The following is a 24,329-nucleotide window of genomic DNA, read 5'->3' as shown; positions in this document are numbered from 1 at the left end:
AAACATAAAATAGTCTCTAACAATTTCAAATGTAAGTGGAGTTAGTCCCTATTAGATATTATAAACATGCTAAAATGAATAATTTGACCCACATTTAAAGTTTTTGGAGACTATTTTAGGTTTTTCCAAAATTGGAGGACCAAACTGATAAGATTAAAAAACATGAAAACTAAAATAAATATTTACTCTTAAATAAATTCATGCAAAATACATTACCACCCGTGCGAATGCACGGGTATCCTACTAGTTGTTAATACTGATTATGGTTTGAACTTCATTTGAGTTTGACATGCTACATGTTTGGGAGGGAATCTCATTTGTTATTGTTTTTCTATATTACATACATATACATTTTGTTAATTTACTAAAAGTTGTGTTCTATACCAGGTCTCTCTTGTTTCTCTTTGGACCTGGTTTAAATCTTGCTTGATATTTTATGGATTAATTTACTTGATTTCAGGATACTATAGATATACAGAGACAACCAATGCTGATGTCTGGTTTGAAACCAGTGAGGTAAGAAAAATCTTGGGCACGGTTGCATACGATGATGTTCATGGTATCATCTTATTGAGTTACTAATACTTTTTCAACTTTTAGCTCAAAGCGTCTAAAATGGTATAGTGGCATGATGTTTGTAGGAGTTTATGGTGCCTCTGTCCTTGCTTGCTATGACAACAATAATGAAGAATTTCAAAGTATATGTAAAATAGGTGAGCGTTTACATGTTATGTGATTAATGATTTCTTTTGTTTATTAAACTAACTTAGTTTCTCACAATGTTCATGTTATGGTTGGTAGGAATAGGATTCTCTGAAGAAATACTTGGACAATAATCATTCTAAAGTGATTCCCAAGCCAAAGGTCCATGCCTCTCTTGCTTGATATTTTATGGATTAATTTACTTGATTTCAGGGATATCATAGATATACAGAGACAACCAATCTTGATGTTTGGTTTGAAACCAGTGAGGAAAGAAAAATCTTGGGCAAGGTTGCATACGATGATGTTCATGGTATCATCTTACTGAGTTACTAATACTTTTTCAACTTTTAGCTCAAAGCAGTCTGAAATGGTATAGTGGCGTGATGTTTTGTAGGAGTTTATAGTGCCTCTTTCCTTGCTTGCTATGACAACAATAATGAAGAATTTCAAAGTATATGTAACATAGGTGAGATGTAATTACTGATTTCTTTTGTTTATTAAACTAACTTAGTTTCTCATAATGTTCATGTTATGGTTGGTAGGAATAGGATTCTCTGAAGAAATTCTTGAACAATAATAATTCTAAAGTGATTTCCAAGCCAAAGGTCCATGCCTCTCTTGTTTCTCTTTTGACCTGGTTCGAATTTTGCTTGATATTTTATAAATTAATTTACTTGATTTCAGGGATATTATAGATATGCAGAGACACCCAATCCTGATGTTTGGTTTGAAACTAGTGAGGAAAGAAAAATCTTGGGTAAGGTTGGGTAATATACTCCATGCAATTATAGTAAAAAAATATTAGTATGCTTTTTATTATATCAACAAGAGATTTTGGTCCATTACATGTAACTTGTTTTAATGGTGATTTGCATGCAATCTAAGGTGTATCATTGTATGTGACTTACCACATAATTTTAGGCTTTTAAGTATGGCTAAATTGCCACGTTGTAATATTTTACAGGGAAAATTACATTTGTGAAAAAACATCTCACTGATGAATTCGAGAAGAAATATGAACGTATGCTTAATTACTTTTTTAACTCTGCGATATAAGTGTTGTGATTTTTTGTTATGAATAACAGCAACAATTGGTGTGGAGGTTCACCCATTGGACTTCTTTACTAAATTATCCAACTCTTAATTTCATGGGCAGCCTAAATTTTCAATCAGATACATCAATTCTTTAGGTGATTGAAAAGGGAAAAAACATTGAGAATAACAACTGAAGGTAACAAGCAATTCAATGACTATCCCTGTACTATATAATTGCATACCTCATTAAATTTCTATTTAACTTGCATGCATACATAATTCAAAAACCATTTTGTCAAACTTAATAAAGTGTCAGGGGCAAAATTGTAAATTCAAAATAAGAGAAATGAATTTATATTAAAGCGTCAATATCACTTACGAGTAAATTCATTAATGTTCATCCACCTCCACAATGAGTATTAAGCTAAATGTGCAAACTACAAAATAAGATTAAACATAACATATTTTTGTGTTCATTCTAATTAATGATATCAAAGTTTTCTAACACTTTTTATCACATCATTTTTCATACTTAGCGTGAACTTGTGAGTGGCTCTACTAAGTAATTAGGTCGGACTTGTGATTTTGGCAATAATCGGATTTGAAGACATGGTTTACACATACTACAAGACAGATGGCGTCAACTTATATGATTTGTTGGATTCAACTCATAAGTTACGTGATTTGATCAAAGTAATATTTGACTCTACTACTTTCTTACTGTCACAACTTGTGGAACAAAAGATTGTTCATCCGAGTCTTTTGGATATATACAAATATCACAAATCTAATGGCTAGGTCCAAAGTAAAATTGATTGGATTTGAAGTTGTTGGGAAGAAAACATTTTACTATCAATTGGAATAGCATTCATTTCCACCTCAGAAAACAGCTCATTAATACACACAAACGTTAAAACAGCCAAACTTTTCTTCTTTCTCCCTCTCATTATTTACAATACCATTTTCTTCTTCAGGTTTGGTTTCTTTTTTTCACATTCTCCTTACCCATTTCCATTCATAGCATGTTCCCACGGCCACAACAAAGTTCAAACCTTTCACTCACACATACCCATCTCCGAGTTTCTCATCCTCTGCTGTTGTCACGCCGGCCGGTGACTCATCCGGTGACCGCTGAAGCACTTCTAGATAATCCTCCTCCGGTCTCCGGTTACCCAAATCCCCTAAGGTCAGCAATTAGCAATACCCAAAAAACTTTCTCGTATGTTGAAGTTAAAAATATTCAATCTTTATCTTTTTCTCTTGCTTCACCACTGAATCTCCATGGTAGGTACCGATTAAAGGTAGTGGAGAAAAGAGGAACAATTACGACTCCTCTCTTTCTCAGGAGATATGAGAGAACGATGAACCCTTCCTGAAGATGAGGGAGAAGCTCAAGTTTAAGGAGAAGAATGAATGCTTTTCACAATGAGAACTATCATTCAGGTTTCTTATTTCTCTCCCACTATTATTTTCTATTTTCTACTGCTAGTACTTGTGCTAAGTTTTATTAATTTTCATTCCTTAAACTATTATAACATTCATTTAATATCATTTAATATAATATTTCATTCATTTAGTATTTAAAAAAAGAATTATCAATTTTTAAAAATACTTTTAAACCATATGAGGCATTGGACTAGGGCCCATGTTTGGCGTGACTGTTACCTCTTCCAAGTCTGCGTCATATTTACGTTCCCTTGACTCTATATATTGCTGTTGTTTGAGACCCACACACATGTACTGTTGTTGTTGTTTGAGACCCACACGCATGTACTGTTGTTGTTGTTGTTGTTGTTGTTGTGTGTGCAAGAGAGAGTGAGAGAGAGTGAGAGAGAGAGAACTTTGTGGCATTTTATGTCTCTCAATTTCATCTCCTCTTCAGTAACAGAGGCAATTCAATATCTTTGTTTCCTTGTTTTGAAGTGATTGATGAAACTAATTCAATTATTGTAGGGATTCCTACTTTTCTTACTGTTTTTTTTCTTCTCTTTCTTCCATTTCCCCGTTTTTAGTTTTAACATTTCAATTCTTTTTACTAATTCATTTCGCCAAAGTGGCGTCTTCGTCAAGAAAATCTAAACCCTAAATTCTTGAGGCCATTTTTTGGTTCTGTCACTTTTGGTTCTTGCTTTTCCGACAATAGTTGAAACTTGAATATATATAGAATTTGATGAATATGAGGTATAATCTGACCATTTGTTGTAAGTTCTTAGTTCTCTTTCTTTCAAGATTTTCAATCTTATTTGACAGAGCTAACACACTCTGATCCAAAACCATAAAAATTATGAGCCAATTTCTTGGATCATGGGTTGTGCCTGTAATGAAATATCATTCTCAATTACTCAAGAATGTTTATTCTTGGTGGAACAGAGAGTGAGAGAGAATATGATTTCCTTGTGGCGTGACAACTTTCTCGGCATCTTCTTCGAAGACCAAGAATTTAGCCTATAATGATTCTTTATTTAGCCTTGATCATGGTGGGCTTGACGCGTTAACGTTGCGAGAGAAGGTTTGTGCCTCTAATTTATAAAAAAGTTAATTATGTGAAGTTTTTATGTTAATTTTCGAACAAAATTGAGGATCTGAAATAAAATGAAGAGAGTCAAATAAAAATAAGTATCCATTAAAGTTTCACTGTGTGGGTTGCATGTTGCGCTTTTCTTACTTTTTTTGACAATGGTTGAAAGTTGAATAGATATATAATTTCATGAAATTCAAGCATACTCTGACGATTAGTAACTTGTAAGTGCTACATGTTTCTGAGTTCTCTTTCTTTCTAGATTTTCAATCTTATTGGATAGAGCTAACAAACTAATGGAATAACATTCTCAATTATTCAAGAATTTCATTCTTGATGGATTGAAATTGTGTGTAAACGATTTTGGTAGAATAGAGAGTGGGAGAAAGAGAATATGATTTTCTTGTGCTGTTTTCCAATCCTATATATGTGCAACTCTCTATGCATCTTCTTGTAGCAATGCAGTAGTTTTGCCTTAGCCTTTTTGCTGCTTTTGCTTACCACATGGGGTATTTTTTATGTTTTACATATATAGAATCATTTCTGATTTTAGTTCATCCATACACAAGCTTATACAAAATGCTGATAATTGGAAATGTGGCTGAGGTGTGCTAATACTTATCAGTATACTCTGACTGTTAGTATTTTTATTGTAATTATCATTTCTAATTTCTTAATTGTTATATTACAATTCAGAGTCAAATGAAATGGGTTAGATGACAAGGCCGAAGAGGTGAGAGCTGAATGTAGGTTGAGTGAGCCCATGTAGGGACAATTAGAAACTAGTGTCACTCTAACTTCATGGCCACCATCTAATGCCACAACTTATGAGAATAGTGGGGTAACTGAAAGGGTTCAGACTGATTACTATGAAGAGTCATAGGAGATGCCAGGGTCGAGAAATTCCGTAATGAATAAAAGTTTGATTAAGAACTGTGTTGAGCTCGATAAGGGTGAAGAATTAGATATCTTCTAGGAGAAAAGAAACCATGGTGGACATCATTCATATGTTTCTGCTACATTGGTTACTGATTACAATGACAACATGATTGTTGATGCTTTCCCCTTCATGCAATGTGGTTGGGACCAGCGAGTCATGTTCCAAAAGGATAAGGTAATTGTTATTTGTTAGCTAATGATAGGACACAGTCTACTACACCTAAATTAATATGCAATGAGAGTTTTTATCCATTCCATTTTTTGCCTTTTGGTATTGTTCCATATTTGTATTGATCTTTCATAAAAGCAAGAGAAAGGGCTAAAGAAGGGAAAGGTAATGAAGTTTGTGAGTGCTTGTAAAAGTTGGGTTTTTCGTTATCTAGTTAATGATAGAGCTTAAAGTTTCACTGCATTTATGATTATTTTGTCACTTGGTATGTAGTTGAAACTACGACCATGCTGTTATATTCATTTACTTATTTTGACAAGAAACATTATGGTTGTTATAACCATTTACACTATGTTTGGTTGCATAAAAACAGGAGGAAAGAAAAGATGAGAAAAGAAAAGTGATCCTTTGGTTCCAATATTAAATATGGAGGAAGGAAAAAATATATATGGGTTCCACCAAAAACTTTTCCTCCCTAATTTGGGAAGAAAATGAAGGAAGGAAGAAAAACCATCAAAAATTCCAAATTTGCCCTGCCATCATGAATTGAAAGAACAATAATCTAGGTAAAGAGAAGGCAAAGTAGGTCAGAGTAGTTAAAGCAATTAGTTATTATAGAGATCTATGAGATAAATATAAATAATAAGGATAGAAAAGGTGCATTCAGCAATTTAGAATTTGTTTGTGAAGGGGAAACCCTTGGAGGAAGAGAATTCTTTCTCCGATTCCCGGTTGTAAAGAAAGCGAAGAATCGAAGAAGAAGAAGAAGAAGAAGAAGAAGAAGAAGTTGAGACGGTTATTGAGAAAGAGAGAGAGAATCAGAAAAGTAACTAACTTTTCATTCTGTTATTTTGTTTCTATATTTCTAATTGTTACAAGATAAGAGCTACTCATAGAAGATGGGACACATCAGCAAAGCTAAAGAGCTAGATATTATAAAAGAAGAACTTACTTATATTCAATAAAAATATAAAATTCATGTTTCCTTTCTCAATCTCCTATCATTAACTTTTTTGACCAAAATGATGTCTCTTTCTTTTTGTGTATTAGATGTGTTAGCAGCACTTCAGCAGAGAATCTACTAGTAGACAGTTGATGTATCTCCCCATACATCAAGACATATGTGGCCACTATGGGATTTGGTTTGAATTTAGGAGTTAGGAGTTAGGACTAAATGCTGCTACCAGTTAGGTTACTTTTTAATCACATTCTAATTTCAAGTCTAAGCTCGTGAACTTGAAAACTAATTTAAAATAGTAGTTAAAGTATTAATATGTGTGTGGGAAGAGGTGGGGGTATTCTTTTCATTCCTGACAAAGATTATAGATAGTTGGAAAAGGTTGAAGAAATTTGTATTTGCATCCTAGCGTTCTTCAAAAGCTGAAAGATTCAGGAATTATAGTTTAAAGACTGTGGTTGATCTTTAATGGTCTATACACTTTCTCGGATTGTTAACTGTTGATACAGGGTGTCTTATTTAAAAATATGTTTCTGATTGGTGCATCCATTGTCATCCTTATTGATCAGAAAACAGTAACAAATGTTGCCTAAAACTTGGAAAAAATATTATTGGGCATTCTAGGAAGTCTCAGGTTACCAACACCCGGAATAACATTTTTGCTAGAGCAGTAAGTTTATCCTATATGAGTTTACTGATAGATAATACCTAGTAGTTTATATTTTTGTATGGTCTTCACATGTGAAATTTTAATCGAAACATTGTTTTGAATCTTTTCACTATTTCTGACTGGTGATTGGTGAATAAATAATACCAGGGATTATTTGAACCTGGCAGAGGCTCTCTAGCCTCTTTGATTTCAGTCTTTAACCAAAGTTGCACTGAGCAGATATCAAACTGAAGTGTTGATATATAACGAGAGTAAGCAGTTTATACTGTATTTCAAATTGAACCTCTATTGTCTGAAATTCATTCTCCCATGTGTAAACTTTGGTTCTTCTTAGTCCATTGGTACCTAATTTAGCAACCTAGTCTTGATAGATATGTCATATATCAAATGTTGGTAAATGTTTGTCCGTTTCACTTTGTTAGGTGTCTTTATAGATGTCTTTGACATTGTTCTTTTGTCTCTTCAATCCTCTGTTTGATATTATGAATATATCAAGTCTTGTTTTATGCAGTGAATCTTGTGGGTTTAAAATTATCAATTTACTATAATTGATAATTTTCCTTCTGCATCTTTTCCCCCCAAATTGGCAGTTTTTGACGGTGAGGGGGAAATTGTGCAGCTACCGGGGTTTGGACCCTTGTGCCACACTTTATATCTCGCAGCTCTACCAACTGAGCTGACTCTTGGGGACCTATAGGGCCTTCTTTTCCTTCAGATGTTTACTACAGTAGTCTTAACTCCTGAATGCCATATTAGCACCTATAGGGCCTTCTTTTGCTGACATTTCTAACCACATTATGCAGGGGACTTGTGCAATATGCCTGAACATAATGAAACCAGGGCAGGGCCATGCCATTTTCATTGCAGAATGTTCTCACTCTTTCCATTTCTACTGCATCACTTCTAATGTAAAACACGGGAACCAGAATTGCCCTGTCTGCAGAACAAAATGGAAAGAAGTTCCTTTCCACAGTCCTGCTTATAATGTCCCCCATAACATGGCTCGGATCGACCCACTAACTCCTCGTGATGATGACTGGACAACTCTCTTAAGAATTCCTTCTCGACAACTTGATGCAGGTTGGACAAGTTCATCACTTAATCATGCTCCTGAGCCAGCAATCTTTGATGATGACGAAGCCCTGGATCAACAAAATTCAAATACCCTCAATAAAAATGAGGATGATCACGATATAGTAAGCACATTGGAGATCAAATCATATCCTGAAGTTTCAGCTGTTCCAAAGTCAGCCTCACATGATAATTTTGCTGTATTAATCCATCTCAAAGCTCCTCCTTCGGGGAGACAACAAAATGGTGGTGGAAACAATACTGAACTACCTCCTTCAGATCAAAACTCACGTGCTTCAGTTGATCAGTTACAGTTCTTGATGTAAGTGGTTTGAAGCGTGCTATGGGCTTTGTCATACAGAACCTGGGTCCATCAGACCGGCTGTCTGTCATTGCCTTCTCCACACTGTGATGTGTTTTCCCTCTTCGGCAGATGACTGATACTGGACGACAGCAGGCGTTACAAGCTGTCGATTCCTTGGTTGCCAATGGTGGTACAAACATTGCTGAAGGATTGAGGAAAGGCGCTAAGGTGTTTGTTGACCGCAGATGGAAGAACCCAGTTAGCAGCATCATATTACTATCTGATGGGCAGGATACATACACAGCCAGTAGCAGGCCAAATGTTGAAACAAATTACCAGTTACTTGTCCCGAACTCCATCCATCGCAATAATGGTACAGGCTTGTCAATACCTGTGGATGCATTTGGCTTTGGGTCCAACCAGGATGCTACTTCAATGCATTCAATCTCTGATATATCTGGTGGTACATTTTCTTTCATTGAAGCTGAGGATGTGATTCAGGATGCATTTGCACAATGTATCGGGGGGCTCTAGAGTGTGGTGGTGCAAGAATTACAGGTCTAAGTTGAGTGTGTTCACCCTAGTCTGCAACTTGGTTCAGTAAAAGCAGGAAGTTACCACACAAGCTTGATGGCCAAATGCTAGAATGACTTCTACTAATGCAGGAGATCTTTATGCTGAAGAAGAAAGAGATTTTTTGGTGACAGTCAATGTTCCAGTTGATAGTTCAAGTGATGAGATGACGTTGTTGATTGTGAGAGGTCTTTACAGAGACCCTATAACAAGAGAAATGGTAGATTTGGAAGAAACTAGTGAAGTAAAGATTCAGAGACCCAACATAGGTAGAACAGAACTATTTGTGTCAATAGAGGTAGACAGACAGCGAAACAGGCTTTGTGCAGCAGAGGCATTGGCTGAGGCTAGAGTTGCAGCTGAATGCGGTAATTTATCTGCTGCGGTTTCTGTCCTGGAGAGTTGTCACAAGGCATTGTCTGAAACTGTTTCTTCCCAAGCCGGGGATCGGTTATGCATTGCTCTTTCTGCTGAATTAAAGGAGATGCAGTAGAGGATGGCGAGCCCACATGTTTATGAGCAATCTGGAAGGGCTTATGTTCTGTCAGGATTGAGCTCACATTCATGGCAAAGGGCAACGGCTCGAGGCGATTCCACAGACAGCACAAGCCTTCTGCAGTCGTACCAAACACCTTCCATTCAATAAAAATGAGGATGATCACGATATAGTAAGCACATTGGAGATCAAATCATATCCTGAAGTTTCAGCTGTTCCAAAGTCAGCCTCACATGATAATTTTGCTGTATTAATCCATCTCAAAGCTCCTCCTTCGGGGAGACAACAAAATGGTGGTGGAAACAATACTGAACTACCTCCTTCAGATCAAAACTCACGTGCTTCAGTTGATCAGTTACAGTTCTTGATGTAAGTGGTTTGAAGCGTGCTATGGGCTTTGTCATACAGAACCTGGGTCCATCAGACCGGCTGTCTGTCATTGCCTTCTCCACACTGTGATGTGTTTTCCCTCTTCGGCAGATGACTGATACTGGACGACAGCAGGCGTTACAAGCTGTCGATTCCTTGGTTGCCAATGGTGGTACAAACATTGCTGAAGGATTGAGGAAAGGCGCTAAGGTGTTTGTTGACCGCAGATGCAAGAACCCAGTTAGCAGCATCATATTACTATCTGATGGGCAGGATACATACACAGCCAGTAGCAGGCCAAATGTTGAAACAAATTACCAGTTACTTGTCCCGAACTCCATCCATCGCAATAATGGTACAGGCTTGTCAATACCTGTGGATGCATTTGGCTTTGGGTCCAACCAGGATGCTACTTCAATGCATTCAATCTCTGATATATCTGGTGGTACATTTTCTTTCACTGAAGCTGAGGATGTGATTCAGGATGCATTTGCACAATGTATCGGGGGGCTCTAGAGTGTGGTGGTGCAAGAATTACAGGTCTAAGTTGAGTGTGTTCACCCTAGTCTGCAACTTGGTTCAGTAAAAGCAGGAAGTTACCACACAAGCTTGATGGCCAAATGCTAGAATGACTTCTACTAATGCAGGAGATCTTTATGCTGAAGAAGAAAGAGATTTTTTGGTGACAGTCAATGTTCCAGTTGATAGTTCAAGTGATGAGATGACGTTGTTGATTGTGAGAGGTCTTTACAGAGACCCTATAACAAGAGAAATGGTAGATTTGGAAGAAACTAGTGAAGTAAAGATTCAGAGACCCAACATAGGTAGAACAGAACTATTTGTGTCAATAGAGGTAGACAGACAGCGAAACAGGCTTTGTGCAGCAGAGGCATTGGCTGAGGCTAGAGTTGCAGCTGAATGCGGTAATTTATCTGCTGCGGTTTCTGTCCTGGAGAGTTGTCACAAGGCATTGTCTGAAACTGTTTCTTCCCAAGCCGGGGATCGGTTATGCATTGCTCTTTCTGCTGAATTAAAGGAGATGCAGTAGAGGATGGCGAGCCCACATGTTTATGAGCAATCTGGAAGGGCTTATGTTCTGTCAGGATTGAGCTCACATTCATGGCAAAGGGCAACGGCTCGAGGCGATTCCACAGACAGCACAAGCCTTCTGCAGTCGTACCAAACACCTTCCATGGTTGACATGGTGACGCGTTCTCAGACCATCATTTTAGGGACTCCACAACGTAGACGAATCCTCTGCCCTGCAAAATCATTCCCTGAGAGGCATGGAAGGGAACAATAATAATGGAAACTGTGTTTGGAAAGTTCTACTCAGCCTATACATACACTTATGGGAAGACCTTTTAAGTTTCTTCTTATCTTCTTTTGTTTTACCCTTTATATATTTTGCTGACTATGGTTTTGTCAAGGTGGGGGCATAAATAATGGAAAGGAAGGAATTTTATGTGGATAAAATTCCTAATTTTGCCTAAGTATAAAACTGTAAATGCATAGGAATGGCGATAAGAGGCATGTTGGATATTTCTGTTCAGTGTGATGTACATAAAGCTGATTGTTGTGATGGTGAATTTCTTTACTTGATTATATATACATATGCAATATATATGCTTTTGATTCTTTTTATAACTGGTGCTCTTCCTTCTACATATTTTTTGTTGGACTGCTTTACCTTTTGAATTTTATGTAACATCAGATTCTTCTAGGTTGATCTTCTGCATCAAGGTGATTCTTTTTGTTTGCATCATCATATAGCTTATGTTTTCATATATTAGCCTCAGATGTACCTAGCATGATTTCATTCTGTTGTACACAAGAACCAGCACCTTTGGACTTTTATTCAACAAAAGTTTACTAACTAGATTTCCTTTTTTTAATTCCACTCTTTTTCCATAGGATTTTCTAGTAATGGAAGAGATGCATATAAAAAATTGACTTGAGGCATAAATAGGACTCTTAATGTTTGGACATGGGGTAAACCATGAAAGGTTAGTGGATGATTTATGTTTAGTTTTATCTTTTCCATTTCTTTTGCAAATTTTATTTTATGTACAATATACTGTGTTAGCTAAAATCTTTTTGGCTGTTATTACAAATTATAGATTGACTCATTTCAATCTCCAATGATTAAAAATCCTTTTATATTATCATTATGGTTGGACAGCCACCCAACAAGGAAATCTATCTCATGTAATATTGAAATTTCAATATCTATTCATTATTATAGATTTGAGTCATTTCAATCTCCAATGATTATAGATCCCTTAAACATTTACTTTTGAGATTAAAATGTATGCATTGTTGGTGTAAAGTTTTTTATATTGTTGACACATTATTAATCATTGATTTGTATTACTTTTGTTTGAGAATCAATGATAGTTAACACATGAATGATAGAGATTTGTTAACAGTGTAAAAAACATTTACACTATCAATGTATACATGTTAAATCCTTTACTTATTACTTTATTTTTACTGTAATCAAAAGTTTTTCTATTGAAACATTCATAAATCTAACAATTTATACTTAGAATGTTGTTGAAGAGTTTATAAAATGTTTTTTTCCTCTAACTTTTCCTCGTTTTGGTTACTGGCTGTTGCATTTTATTTAATGGTAAGTATATATACTAGTGTGAGACATGGAAAGGGTTTGTTTGTTAGTCGATTTTTGGTGGAAAATAAAGGGAAATGGAAAACTTGAGAGTCATTTCATAAGAATATTTTATGGTTTTCAAGACTTTTCCTTCTCCTCTTACTCTTTAAAAACCAACTCAAACAAACTATAAGGGTATAAGTGAATAAGCCAGTGCACCTTATAGTCTTATACTCTCTATACTCTTCTATAACTTTCTCCATTACCTTTTATTTTATTTTTCCTATTTTCTTTCAACAACCATAGTATTCCGAATATGAATTTTAGATTTTAGAAGTCATTTTATGCTAGTTTCCTTTGTAGTAATCCAAAGATAGAAGTTTCATGCTAAAACCTCAAAGAATACTCTTGCTTCAATTATTCTTTTGAGATTTTGCTTCTCTCATCAAATATTAATAGAGTATTAAAATATTTTAAACTATAATACTATTAAATAAGTTAATAGCTCAGAATTCGAAGTACTTTAATGAATGTATTATTATTATTAGAAAAAAGGTTTGAATGAAATATAAATTAAATTAAACTATTTAATAAATGCCTTACTAAAAAAAATCTACCTACAATAAAAAAATAAAGCGAGGAGTTACACTATTTTAAGGTCGTACCAAACACCTTCCATGGTTGACATGGTGACGCGTTCTCAGACCATCATTTTAGGGACTCCACAACGTAGACGAATCCTCTGCCCTGCAAAATCATTCCCTGAGAGGCATGGAAGGGAACAATAATAATGGAAACTGTGTTTGGAAAGTTCTACTCAGCCTATACATACACTTATGGGAAGACCTTTTAAGTTTCTTCTTATCTTCTTTTGTTTTACCCTTTATATATTTTGCTCATTATGCTTTTATCAAGGTGGGGGCTTAAATAATGGAAAGGAAGGAATTTTAGGTGGATAAAATTCCTAATTTTGCCAAAGTATAAAACTGTAAATGCATAGGAATGGCGATAAGAGGCATGTTGGATATTTCTGTTCAGTGTGATGTACATAAAGCTGATTGTTGTGATGGTGAATTTCTTTACTTGATTATATATACATATGCAATATATATGCTTTTGATTCTTTTTATAACTGGTGCTCTTCCTTCTACATATTTTTTGTTGGACTGCTTTACCTTTTGAATTTTATGTAACATCAGATTCTTCTAGGTTGATCTTCTGCATCAAGGTGATTCTTTTTGTTTGCATCATCATATAGCTTATGTTTTCATATATTAGCCTCAGATGTACCTAGCATGATTTCATTCTGTTGTACACAAGAACCAGCACCTTTGGACTTTTATTCAACAAAAGTTTACTAACTAGATTTCCTTTTTTTAATTCCACTCTTTTTCCATAGGATTTTCTAGTAATGGAAGAGATGCATATAAAAAATTGACTTGAGGCATAAATAGGACTCTTAATGTTTGGACATGGGGTAAACCATGAAAGGTTAGTGGATGATTTATGTTTAGTTTTATCTTTTCCATTTCTTTTGCAAATTTTATTTTATGTACAATATACTGTGTTAGCTAAAATCTTTTTGGCTGTTATTACAAATTATAGATTGACTCATTTCAATCTCCAATGATTAAAAATCCTTTTATATTATCATTATGGTTGGACAGCCACCCAACAAGGAAATCTATCTCATGTAATATTGAAATTTCAATATCTATTCATTATTATAGATTTGAGTCATTTCAATCTCCAATGATTATAGATCCCTTAAACATTTACTTTTGAGATTAAAATGTATGCATTGTTGGTGTAAAGTTTTTTATATTGTTGACACATTATTAATCATTGATTTGTATTACTTTTGTTTGAGAATCAATGATAGTTAACACATGAATGATAGAGATTTGTTAACAGTGTAAAAAACATTTACACTATCAATGTATACATGTTAAATCCTTTACTTATTACTTTATTTTTACTGTAATCAAAAGTTTTTCTATTGAAACATTCATAAATCTAACAATTTATACTTAGAATGTTGTTGAAGAGTTTATAAAATGTTTTTTTCCTCTAACTTTTCCTCGTTTTGGTTACTGGCTGTTGCATTTTATTTAATGGTAAGTATATATACTAGTGTGAGACATGGAAAGGGTTTGTTTGTTAGTCGATTTTTGGTGGAAAATAAAGGGAAATGGAAAACTTGAGAGTCATTTCATAAGAATATTTTATGGTTTTCAAGACTTTTCCTTCTCCTCTTACTCTTTAAAAACCAACTCAAACAAACTATAAGGGTATAAGTGAATAAGCCAGTGCACCTTATAGTCTTATACTCTCTATACTCTTCTATAACTTTCTCCATTACCTTTTATTTTATTTTTCCTATTTTCTTTCAACAACCATAGTATTCCGAATATGAATTTTAGATTTTAGAAGTCATTTTATGCTAGTTTCCTTTGTAGTAATCCAAAGATAGAAGTTTCATGCTAAAACCTCAAAGAATACTCTTGCTTCAATTATTCTTTTGAGATTTTGCTTCTCTCATCAAATATTAATAGAGTATTAAAATATTTTAAACTATAATACTATTAAATAAGTTAATAGCTCAGAATTCGAAGTACTTTAATGAATGTATTATTATTATTAGAAAAAAGGTTTGAATGAAATATAAATTAAATTAAACTATTTAATAAATGCCTTACTAAAAAAAATCTACCTACAATAAAAAAATAAAGCGAGGAGTTACACTATTTTAAGTTTTTAACGAATGAAAATATTATTTTACATCATTGTCCATTCAATTAATGCTATTACATTTTAATCAAAAAGTCAGACCATAATAAAAACGAAAAAAAAAGGCCAAACTCATTTTAATTACACTGACTCAGAATAATAACTATTTGTGATGAATACAAAATATGTGTAACTAATTCAACGGAAAACTATTATTATTTTGTTAAATGAACACAATTAATATTAATTATTTTATCTATTCAAATAATTAAAAATATTTTTTTAAAACATTCATGTCACCTGTAAGTAACTTTTGATATTTCATAGATGGTAGTGCCATTCAATTTTTGCTATTATCACAATTTATTCACACAAAAATTATTCTCATTTAAATAACTATATAAATATATATAAAGGTACTTAGGTAAGGCGTTATTTGATAAATGAGAACAATTAGTATGGACTATTGGATCTTATTTGAATCATCAAGATTACAAAATATATATACATGACTATCACATGACTAATAACTAATTTTTAATCATAACCGCTTATGATAGGTTATAAAACTCAGATTTATTATTCTCACTGTTTTTACTCTCACTTAATCCCCTGTATATATCATTATCCATTCAATTACCAAGTGGGCCTCACCTTATCCACCTCAACATTCATTTCATTTTCATTTGGTGGAAAATCATCAACTTCATTTGTATGTTTGTTTCTCTGGTGAAAGAAACATGCAGATTGAAAACTGCTACCACCAAAGTTTCATTTTGGTGAGTCTGTTTACATGGGCTGGCAATTTTACTTTTGGAAAAAGTGTCCTTAACATTATTTGAGAAGCATCCTCGTTCCACTATATCTGACTCAAATCTCAATATCTCATATAATTTATTATCTTAGCAACTTTGACATTCTTGTTAGGTTGTTACTTGTAAGTTCGTTGTCACATTTAATTAATGAAATATTATATATACTTCTTAAGTTAATCATATATCTCATTGTTCTATAAAGTATCACTCATGCTTTGAAATGGTTGTCCTATTAAATCCAATATTATAATTTTTTCATATATCTTTAAATTATTTATGTATTTTCTAGTACGAATATATCCTCATTGTTTCCCTGATTGAAAAGAAGTTTCACGTGTATAAGAGAGATGGTGCACACCATGTTACATGCATGGCTGATGCTGCTTTGTTCATTGCACTCTCTGCTGCTATTGATCTTAGCATGGATGCATGAAATCTAGCTACTACTGCAGTGATAGCTAATGTGTTCATATTTGATAGATAGTGGGAGTTTTGGCTTGAGCATTGACATATACACACAAAACTACAGGATGATGTATGTCTCTACATATATATCTTTACTTTTTAGAAGTGCTAAATTTTATTTATTAATTATTTCTTATGTCTTTATTTATTTCAAAATATTCAATCATTGTAATTTCTGTTGTGGACCTTCTTCGTTATATTATCTTTCAAGCTTCCATGAAATGCATATAAGTTATTTATTTATAGTTTACAGTATTAAGTTAATTCAATATATAGTACATGCATGTACATGTATTCCATGTTAATTATAAAATATATTTCACCATTATTAGATATGGTTGAGACAAAATAGTAAGATTGTTGTTTGATGTGAAGTCATGACGGTTCAAATACTGGAAATAGTATTTCCCCTTGCAGTAAGGTTGCGTATAGACAGAGATCATTTGTCCTCATTTTTGTTATATTTTTCTATCCTGATCCAATGAAAAATGATATTTAATTAAAAATAAAATTTTAAAAATATAAAATAACATATTTATATTACTTGGAGAAAGCTTAATGATTAGGGACATGGAGACACATTCATTTTAGAACATTGTAAGCCTTTTTAAGAATATAAGAGTTATTTATTAGAATACTAAAATACTATTTTTTTTTTAATTTGTAGATGATGGAAACTCATATACATAACTTTTTTGTGTTGTATCATTGAGAACGTGTTAACATTTTTGACTAAACATTATCACTTTAAAATATACTTTTATAGCAGAAGACATTCATGATCCATAAATTACTTGTAGTGTATGGGTTGTGTTAAAATGGTAGGAGGTATGAAAAAGATTTATTGATGAATCAAGAAAGATGAAAGAAAAGAGTTTTATTCATTGAATCCTTTATATAAAGGATAGAAAAACTAATTATCCTAACTAAACTAATTAACCAACTAACCAATGCTCAACTATTTTAACATTCCCCCACAAGCTGGAATGTATTAAGCATTCCAAGCTTGAAATAATTGTGTTGAACACAATGATATACTCTAATACCTCCTCTTGCTGGTGAGCGAATCTTCGTCTCTCAGTCTTGAAATCTGAATGTGAAGCAATCTGATGCTTAACCAGCATAGGGCAGAAGCAACTTCATCCAAAGCTTAACCATCTATTTCGATAGAAGCTTAACCAACCATAATGGATGAAAGAGAGAAAATATACTGCTTCAATGATGTAAAATACACACCAAAGTATTGTGTGTTTAATGAGAGAGGTGTAAAGAAAATAGAGTAGCTAAGAAGAAAAAAAACATAATATGAGGTAAATGATAAAGAATATGAAAAGAACGTATATGCACCAAAGCCAAGACTTTTCTGACAAATCAAAACCATTAGTCGGGTCAAAGGACTCAATGAACATCGAGTGCACGAAGTAAATGCCAAGATTTTCACTTTTGGATCATATATGCATGGCCCGGGAACAGATATAGACATTTTACGTAAACATGATTACAGAGATGAAGACTTCTTTATTAAGCTGCAATGGATGTTATCCGAGATGCTAGAAGTAATAAAAGAGTTACACTTTATTTCTTGATGAAGTTTTTGAATGAGTCTTGATAGTCATCTTTATTATTAATTCTTGATGATATAAACTTGATTGAGCATTCTTCAATATATGATGAGAATTTAACCTCGAAAGGATCAAGGAAGAAGAAAACATAAAGGAAGAAAGAATGATAGAGTTCTTTGTTTGAGGGTTCTGAATATGATGATGAATTTTCCTTGATCAAGCTCCAACTTCTTCTCACTTTGATAATTGATGAATGATGATGATTCTATCTTGAATCTTGGAATGGTAAAAGCATAAGCGGAAGTGATCAAAACAATAACTATTGCTCTTGTATCGTGTTAAAATGTTAGGAGGGATGAAAATGATTTCTTGATGAATCAAGAAAGATGAAAGAAAAGAGTTTTATTCATTGAATATTGAATAGATTGATAAGAAAATACATTATATCCTTTATATATAGGATAGAAAAACTAATTATCCTAACTAAACTAATTAACCAACTAACCAATGCTCAATTATTTTAACAGGTTGGAATAAATGAAGGTGGAGCTCATATTTGTTTTTGCTTTTGTTATTAGCTTGCTCTGGATTCAGCATTCATTTGATGGTAAATATGATAATTTAGAGAACATTTGGTGATTGACCCTCCAATTGTTCCTGAAAATTTGATGCTTGACTGCTTTAAAAGAAGAAAATGAGAATATATCAACTTTTATTATTGTTGAGTATCACATGGACATGTCATTCCTGCAACATTAAAAAAGTTGTATTTAGTTTCAGTTTTGACAAGTACTCAAATCATTTAGTAGCTAGTATCACAGATTATATAACATTTGGCATTTGACTCTCTAATTCTTGCTAGAAGCACCTTACCTTGTATACTGTGATATTTAGGAGGTGCTCACCTTCTTAAATAAAAATATAAAAGAGGAAATAGCTGCCTGCGTACATTAACTTTTCTGTTCCTTAAAATTAAATTAGGATCTGTGCTCCAAGTTTTACAAGTTTCATCTCAGGGCGAGTCTAACTGGGCCAAAAGTCACTTTTTTCTTTTTTTTTTGCCTGCATTGTTTCTTGGCAGATAAACCTTCTAATATATCTGGCCTAAGCTAGTGGAACTGTAGATGCTATTCCTTTCCAGGGAATGAAAGCTACTCTCTTGCTCATTGCTCTAAGTCATGTGATTTCCATTTAGGTACGCTTCTAACTTGTTATTGGAATGCTTAGTGGATGTATTTTTGCAAAACTTGCCCTGTAACTAAAACATATTTAAATTCATATAAGTTGCTTTTATGATAAATTTGACATAGATCTTTTTGAATGTTTTGCATTTGTTGAGATGTGATTGTGATTACTAACCAATATTATATTTTAATTACTTTCCTTTCATGTAGATGCAGAGGAGAGCACATCCATATGGACATGCATATGTGACCCTTATGAAGCTGATTTAGATCACTATAACAATATTATGTTCTACCAGGCCAATAGGATTTGCCATAAAAACACATCTTGAAATTACCATAATTAATCATAAATTCTAAAGATTGTTTTGTCATTACGTTAGAGGGGATCTTGAGTTATCCCCAGTTGCAGGTAATTCATGTAGTTAATGCCATTCAATCTAGTACAACATAACACTTGCTCTGGCAGCTCCTCTGCTTTGTTCCCCTGTTACATGATCATAAAAATATCAGATAGTTATCAACAGTTAGGTTATTCCTACATTCAAAATGTTAAAACTGAACTAAACCTTATTTATGCTAAGTTGATTATTGGTTTCTAACATTTTTATTGTTGAAAAAACCTAAACCCCTAACCAAATTATAAATATTAATAACCAATATTTAACTCATCAGTAACATGGTGGTAGGGTAGGTGTATATTCCATGTGTACAAGAAACATTTTCCAATAATCAATAGGAGCATAAGAGAAACAGCTTACCTGAATTGTGAGTCCAATATCTAGAGTGCACATCTTTAATCTATCCATGAAAGCCTCAAAACCTTTTCTTGAGATATAACTGAATCTATGCATATCCAAATCAATCTCGAAGTAATTTTCTCCCTATAAAACAAACATCAAATTGGTTTAACTAATTCAAAAGAAGATCAAAAAGTAAAGTACTGCATGTGGAAATCCTTTGTCCTTTATAATGAAATGACACCACTATAAGTTGGTGGCCAAAGATAAAAGGTAACTTGAAGGTGCAACAAAAGTGTACTATAAGTCAACAAGGGGAAGGAGCCCACAGAGAAACTTCAATGCTACAGCATCCACTATTTCCCAAGTCTTCATTTCATGATATAATTTTTGTTTTCTTGGTTAGATGGTCTATTTGAGAATTAACTGCCATATTAATTCTTAACATTGAATAACATCAATGAACCCTAGAATGACAGTGACATGAATATGGACACAGACTGGACTATTTATCATTAATGAAAAGTTACCATCAAATACAGTAAAGGACTAGAGTGGTTGAAAAGTATGTATGCATGTGTAGATTCTTCACGTTCAAATTTCACTGAGAAACAAAATAAACTTTCAACATCAATGAGGACATCCAATCCAATGCCTTACATGTGGACTCATAAAGATAATAGAAAGCCTTGATATTGCCATATTCAACTTCAAGATGGTATCATATGATATTATAGGGTGACTAAAGGGAAATAAGCAATTACTAAGGTAGGGTTACGTAGACAGACGCGTCAAAATAGGACATTACAGAACATATGGATTTTGTTATGTGTTTGCTGTAATTTATAAATTGGAAAGAACAAGACCTACATTTTTTAAATAAAAAAACATTCTGGTTTCACTAGAAGAGGCCAAGAGGGTGGAACCAAAAAGAAAGAACAAGACATCATGATCCATCCTGATCTGTCTGCATGCCAAACATGTAACAACAGTTGGCTTATGCATTCTCTAAGATCATTCAAGTACTGAGACTCACCGAGTAAAACTCATGTTGGGGCCGTGAAAGAACCGGTTTCTCATTGTAAGCATGCATAAGCTTCCTTTCTGCTGCACTCAAATTAAGATCTTCCAGGTTGACAACACGGCCTAATATTTTCAATCTCTCCCTGAAGGGTACAATTGTATCTACAGGAAATCCCTTTACCTTTTCAACTTCATCATCCATCAATCTCTGTAGAAAGACATAGACAGACGTTTCATACACAAGGTCATTGAAACATGAAGTGATTTAGCTTCCCTCATATTATCAGACATAAAGACAACAAATAAGGAATTCAAGAGAATGAAAATTTACAAGTACTATCAGGGGAGATTTGGTAATGGCATTAATTATTATAACTATTCTTGGAGATATTTCATTATATGGATAAAGAACTAATCTTAAAACATTAATCTTTGTCATATTAAGCAATAAAATAACACATGAAGGCTCCACATCTTACTGTCATGCTTTCTTGAAAATGCAATGGAAGTTCCTTGTTGTAACTTTCAGATAGTTTAAAGTACAAAACAAAGCTCACTCCTTCCCCATCAGTTTCACCTTGAAAAAATGTGGCAGGGTATAGTGGAATCTGAAATCCACAAAATAAAGATGAAAGAATATGCAGTCACAAAAGGTGTTTATAAAACTTCTGTTGACAATGTGCCATAATCAAGTAAAGGCAAGAATGGAACTTGGAGTCAAATTAATCATGAGTATGTTTTAAAGAGTACTTAAATTTTATCCAAATAGAAGTACCTGAACATTTACAACAAGTATAGGAGGAAATTTCCCAGAGGAACTAATAGCAGGGAGTTCCACAAACCGAGCTATATGGTCCACTTTTCTTGGAGATAAGAATACATCTACACCAATTGGGTAATACGCAGAATAGTTTGAAGCAAATTCCTTTTTCTTGTCCCTTCCATAAAGAATAGAAGGCAAGTCAAACATTATTTTCTGTTGATATGTATGTAAATATCTAAATTCAACTTTATAGTTCAAACAATTTATCCATTCATATGAACATGGATGCATTTTAAAACAAAATACAGACATATACTTAATCTTACTTGAGATAATTTACTCCTCGAACTTTGAAGGTGCTTGGATCAATCTGTGACCAAGAATCAAGCATTTTCTTATCGATTGGACAAAAGGGTACTTGAGAACCTGCAATTGGTCTTTGTAGAAGTGTCTTGGAAGAAACTGGAAACCAGAAAAGGAACAGAAAAAATTATCAACAATTCTATTTACTCACAACTGCACCACAGGATGCATTCTGTTGGAAAAACTACAATTTACTGTAATTGATAAACCAAAACCACATCTTTTATATGAAAAAGTACAGTTTTCTCCCTTCAGATACTAAGTAAATCTTTGAAGGTGAATTGTAACAACTTGAGATAAGCCAAATCATATAATCACATAGAACGATTGCATGGCAGTTTAATGAAAGTGGCAATGACAGACAACGATAGCAATGCTGTTTCAAGACTTTCAACTCACATAGAGTACCATTCCCATGTCCTTCCTTTGATTTAAAGGAAAGTTTCATAGGAGCCTTCTTCCTTGCACTAGGAGGACTAGAGCTTGATGATCTTCTTTTATCAAAAGATGGAACTGTAGATGCAAGACATGACAAACAATTGTTTGGAAGAATCCCACAATTGTCCAAAATTTTGTCATCCTTGTTTGAGCTAGCATCTACAGAGGAAATTTCATCAAGGAACACTGCTTCATTTACTTCATTTCCACCAAAATGTTGAAGATCTGAACTTCTATGATTGGCATCTCTTGAAGATGGGAAACTTGATACAGATCCACCTTCAATCCCATTAAGAGATACTACATCTGTATATATCAGTTATATTTGATTATCAAAAGATATTTAATCTATGAAATGAATAGTAAGTAAATATATCTAAATTAACATTAAAACATCAAAAATCATACCTTCAGGAACACTCTGATAATCATCATCACAATCAGAGTCGAATACTGCAAATGAATCAAACCAGGACTCCTCAGTACTTCCAGCTGCCACATATTAAAACTCAAAAAACAAGTTAGTAATAATGATGGTCATTAATATAAAAGGCAACTAGGATTTCAGGAAAAAGAGAGCGTTTTATCCACAACCACAAGCACCAGTTAAACTAGATGATATTTTACAAGCTGAGCAAAATGTCTAGAGAGGGGAAACAATAAGCAATCCCCAGCAGATGGAATATATCCACAGGGCCATAAAGTTGAAAGAATGGACGGAGAATTGGTTCACAAAACAGAAAAGTGAAGACTGAAATGAAATACATAGTGACAGATATATGCATTTACTTTTCATAACAAGATTTACATTTAAACTACTTCAGAAGGTAATATAACTCAGGCTATCATAAGTTCTGATTCTGCAACCCCTCTCTCCATGTGTGTATAATAAGGACCTAATCCAAGCAACAAATTCAAGTTTTAAGTGCTCATTATTCAAAACGCAAAACAAGTTGAAATGGGTACAACTCACCTACAGCAGTTATGCTCAACTGCTCATACAGAGACATGAGTATTACAAATACCCCAAATTCCAATACGACTTTTCCACCAGAAATCTTATTATGTTCATTCCAAAAGGTGGATTTCAACGCCTCCCCTTTCATATAGAAAAGAAAATGAATTTGCCTAAGTCTGCCATCACAATTACTGGCATCTGCCATCACAATTACTGGCATTGCTTTTGGTTGTGAATGAGAGTGATTGGTTAGTAATTTAGTGCCACCAATTATTAACATTTACTCCATCCTCCTAAAGTAATTGCTTGGCACTTCTGCTGCTACATCAGCCTTCAATTGCAATACAAGAAATCAACTCCAGCAACAGCATTTCCCAGAGTCCAAATTTCAACTACCCCAAGAGGCCCAGATGCATTAATACATTTAACAAACTCATCACGACCAAGAAAGACTCAATTAGAAAGATCCCAACAACAAATTCCAATCCAAAAGGAAACAAGAACCAAAAACCTTTATGCTTTCTCATTTACAGCCTTCCACCCCTAAATCATTTCACCCAAATGCATGTTGTAAACAAAAAACAAAAACAAGAACAAGAAAAGCATCAACCTTGGAAAGTAGGGTTGACAAAGGAACGATCAGGTAATGCAGGAACATCAATCTTGTCCAATGATCCCTTAGACAACCTTGAAGGCACTTTTCTCCTGAGTCCACCATTCTTCCTCTTCCGTATCTTCCTCTTGGAATTAGAACTCGACCTCCCTCCTATGCACCCTTTTGGAGTCGACACACAAGCCCCCATAACATCAAAACCTTGAACTCAGATCCCTCACCAATACCAATACAAAACCATCACCGTCCCAGAAAAA

General features: G+C 33.8%; 1 protein-coding gene, 2 long non-coding RNA genes and 1 pseudogene across 3 annotated transcripts; 3 read left to right on the top strand and 1 right to left on the bottom strand.

Annotated features, from left to right (window-relative positions):
* LOC109349255 lies at positions 641–1,702 on the top strand. The gene is made up of 5 exons (XR_002107938.1): positions 641–713; positions 802–1,015; positions 1,100–1,171; positions 1,248–1,310; positions 1,390–1,702. It is a non-coding gene; the product is annotated as an uncharacterized LOC109349255 (long non-coding RNA).
* LOC109349252 lies at positions 4,111–11,219 on the top strand (annotated as a pseudogene).
* LOC109349251 lies at positions 13,878–18,879 on the top strand. The gene is made up of 3 exons (XR_002107936.1): positions 13,878–13,909; positions 17,229–17,235; positions 18,518–18,879. It is a non-coding gene; the product is annotated as an uncharacterized LOC109349251 (long non-coding RNA).
* Positions 19,501–24,328, bottom strand: LOC109349248. The gene is made up of 9 exons (XM_019589986.1): positions 24,070–24,328; positions 22,910–22,993; positions 22,463–22,807; positions 22,027–22,162; positions 21,713–21,875; positions 21,417–21,545; positions 20,951–21,145; positions 19,936–20,058; positions 19,501–19,661 (listed from the first exon to the last, which is right to left on the bottom strand). Exons 1-9 carry the CDS (start codon positions 24,260–24,262, stop codon positions 19,554–19,556), a joined length of 1,476 nt encoding a protein of 491 aa, XP_019445531.1. The 5' UTR covers positions 24,263–24,328; the 3' UTR covers positions 19,501–19,553.

This window comes from Lupinus angustifolius, chromosome LG06 (genome assembly GCF_001865875.1).
Source record: "Lupinus angustifolius cultivar Tanjil chromosome LG06, LupAngTanjil_v1.0, whole genome shotgun sequence".
Lineage (NCBI taxonomy): Eukaryota > Viridiplantae > Streptophyta > Magnoliopsida > Fabales > Fabaceae > Lupinus > Lupinus angustifolius.
Note: the sequence above shows the minus strand (reverse complement) of the source record. Positions and strands in the feature narration are given on the sequence as shown.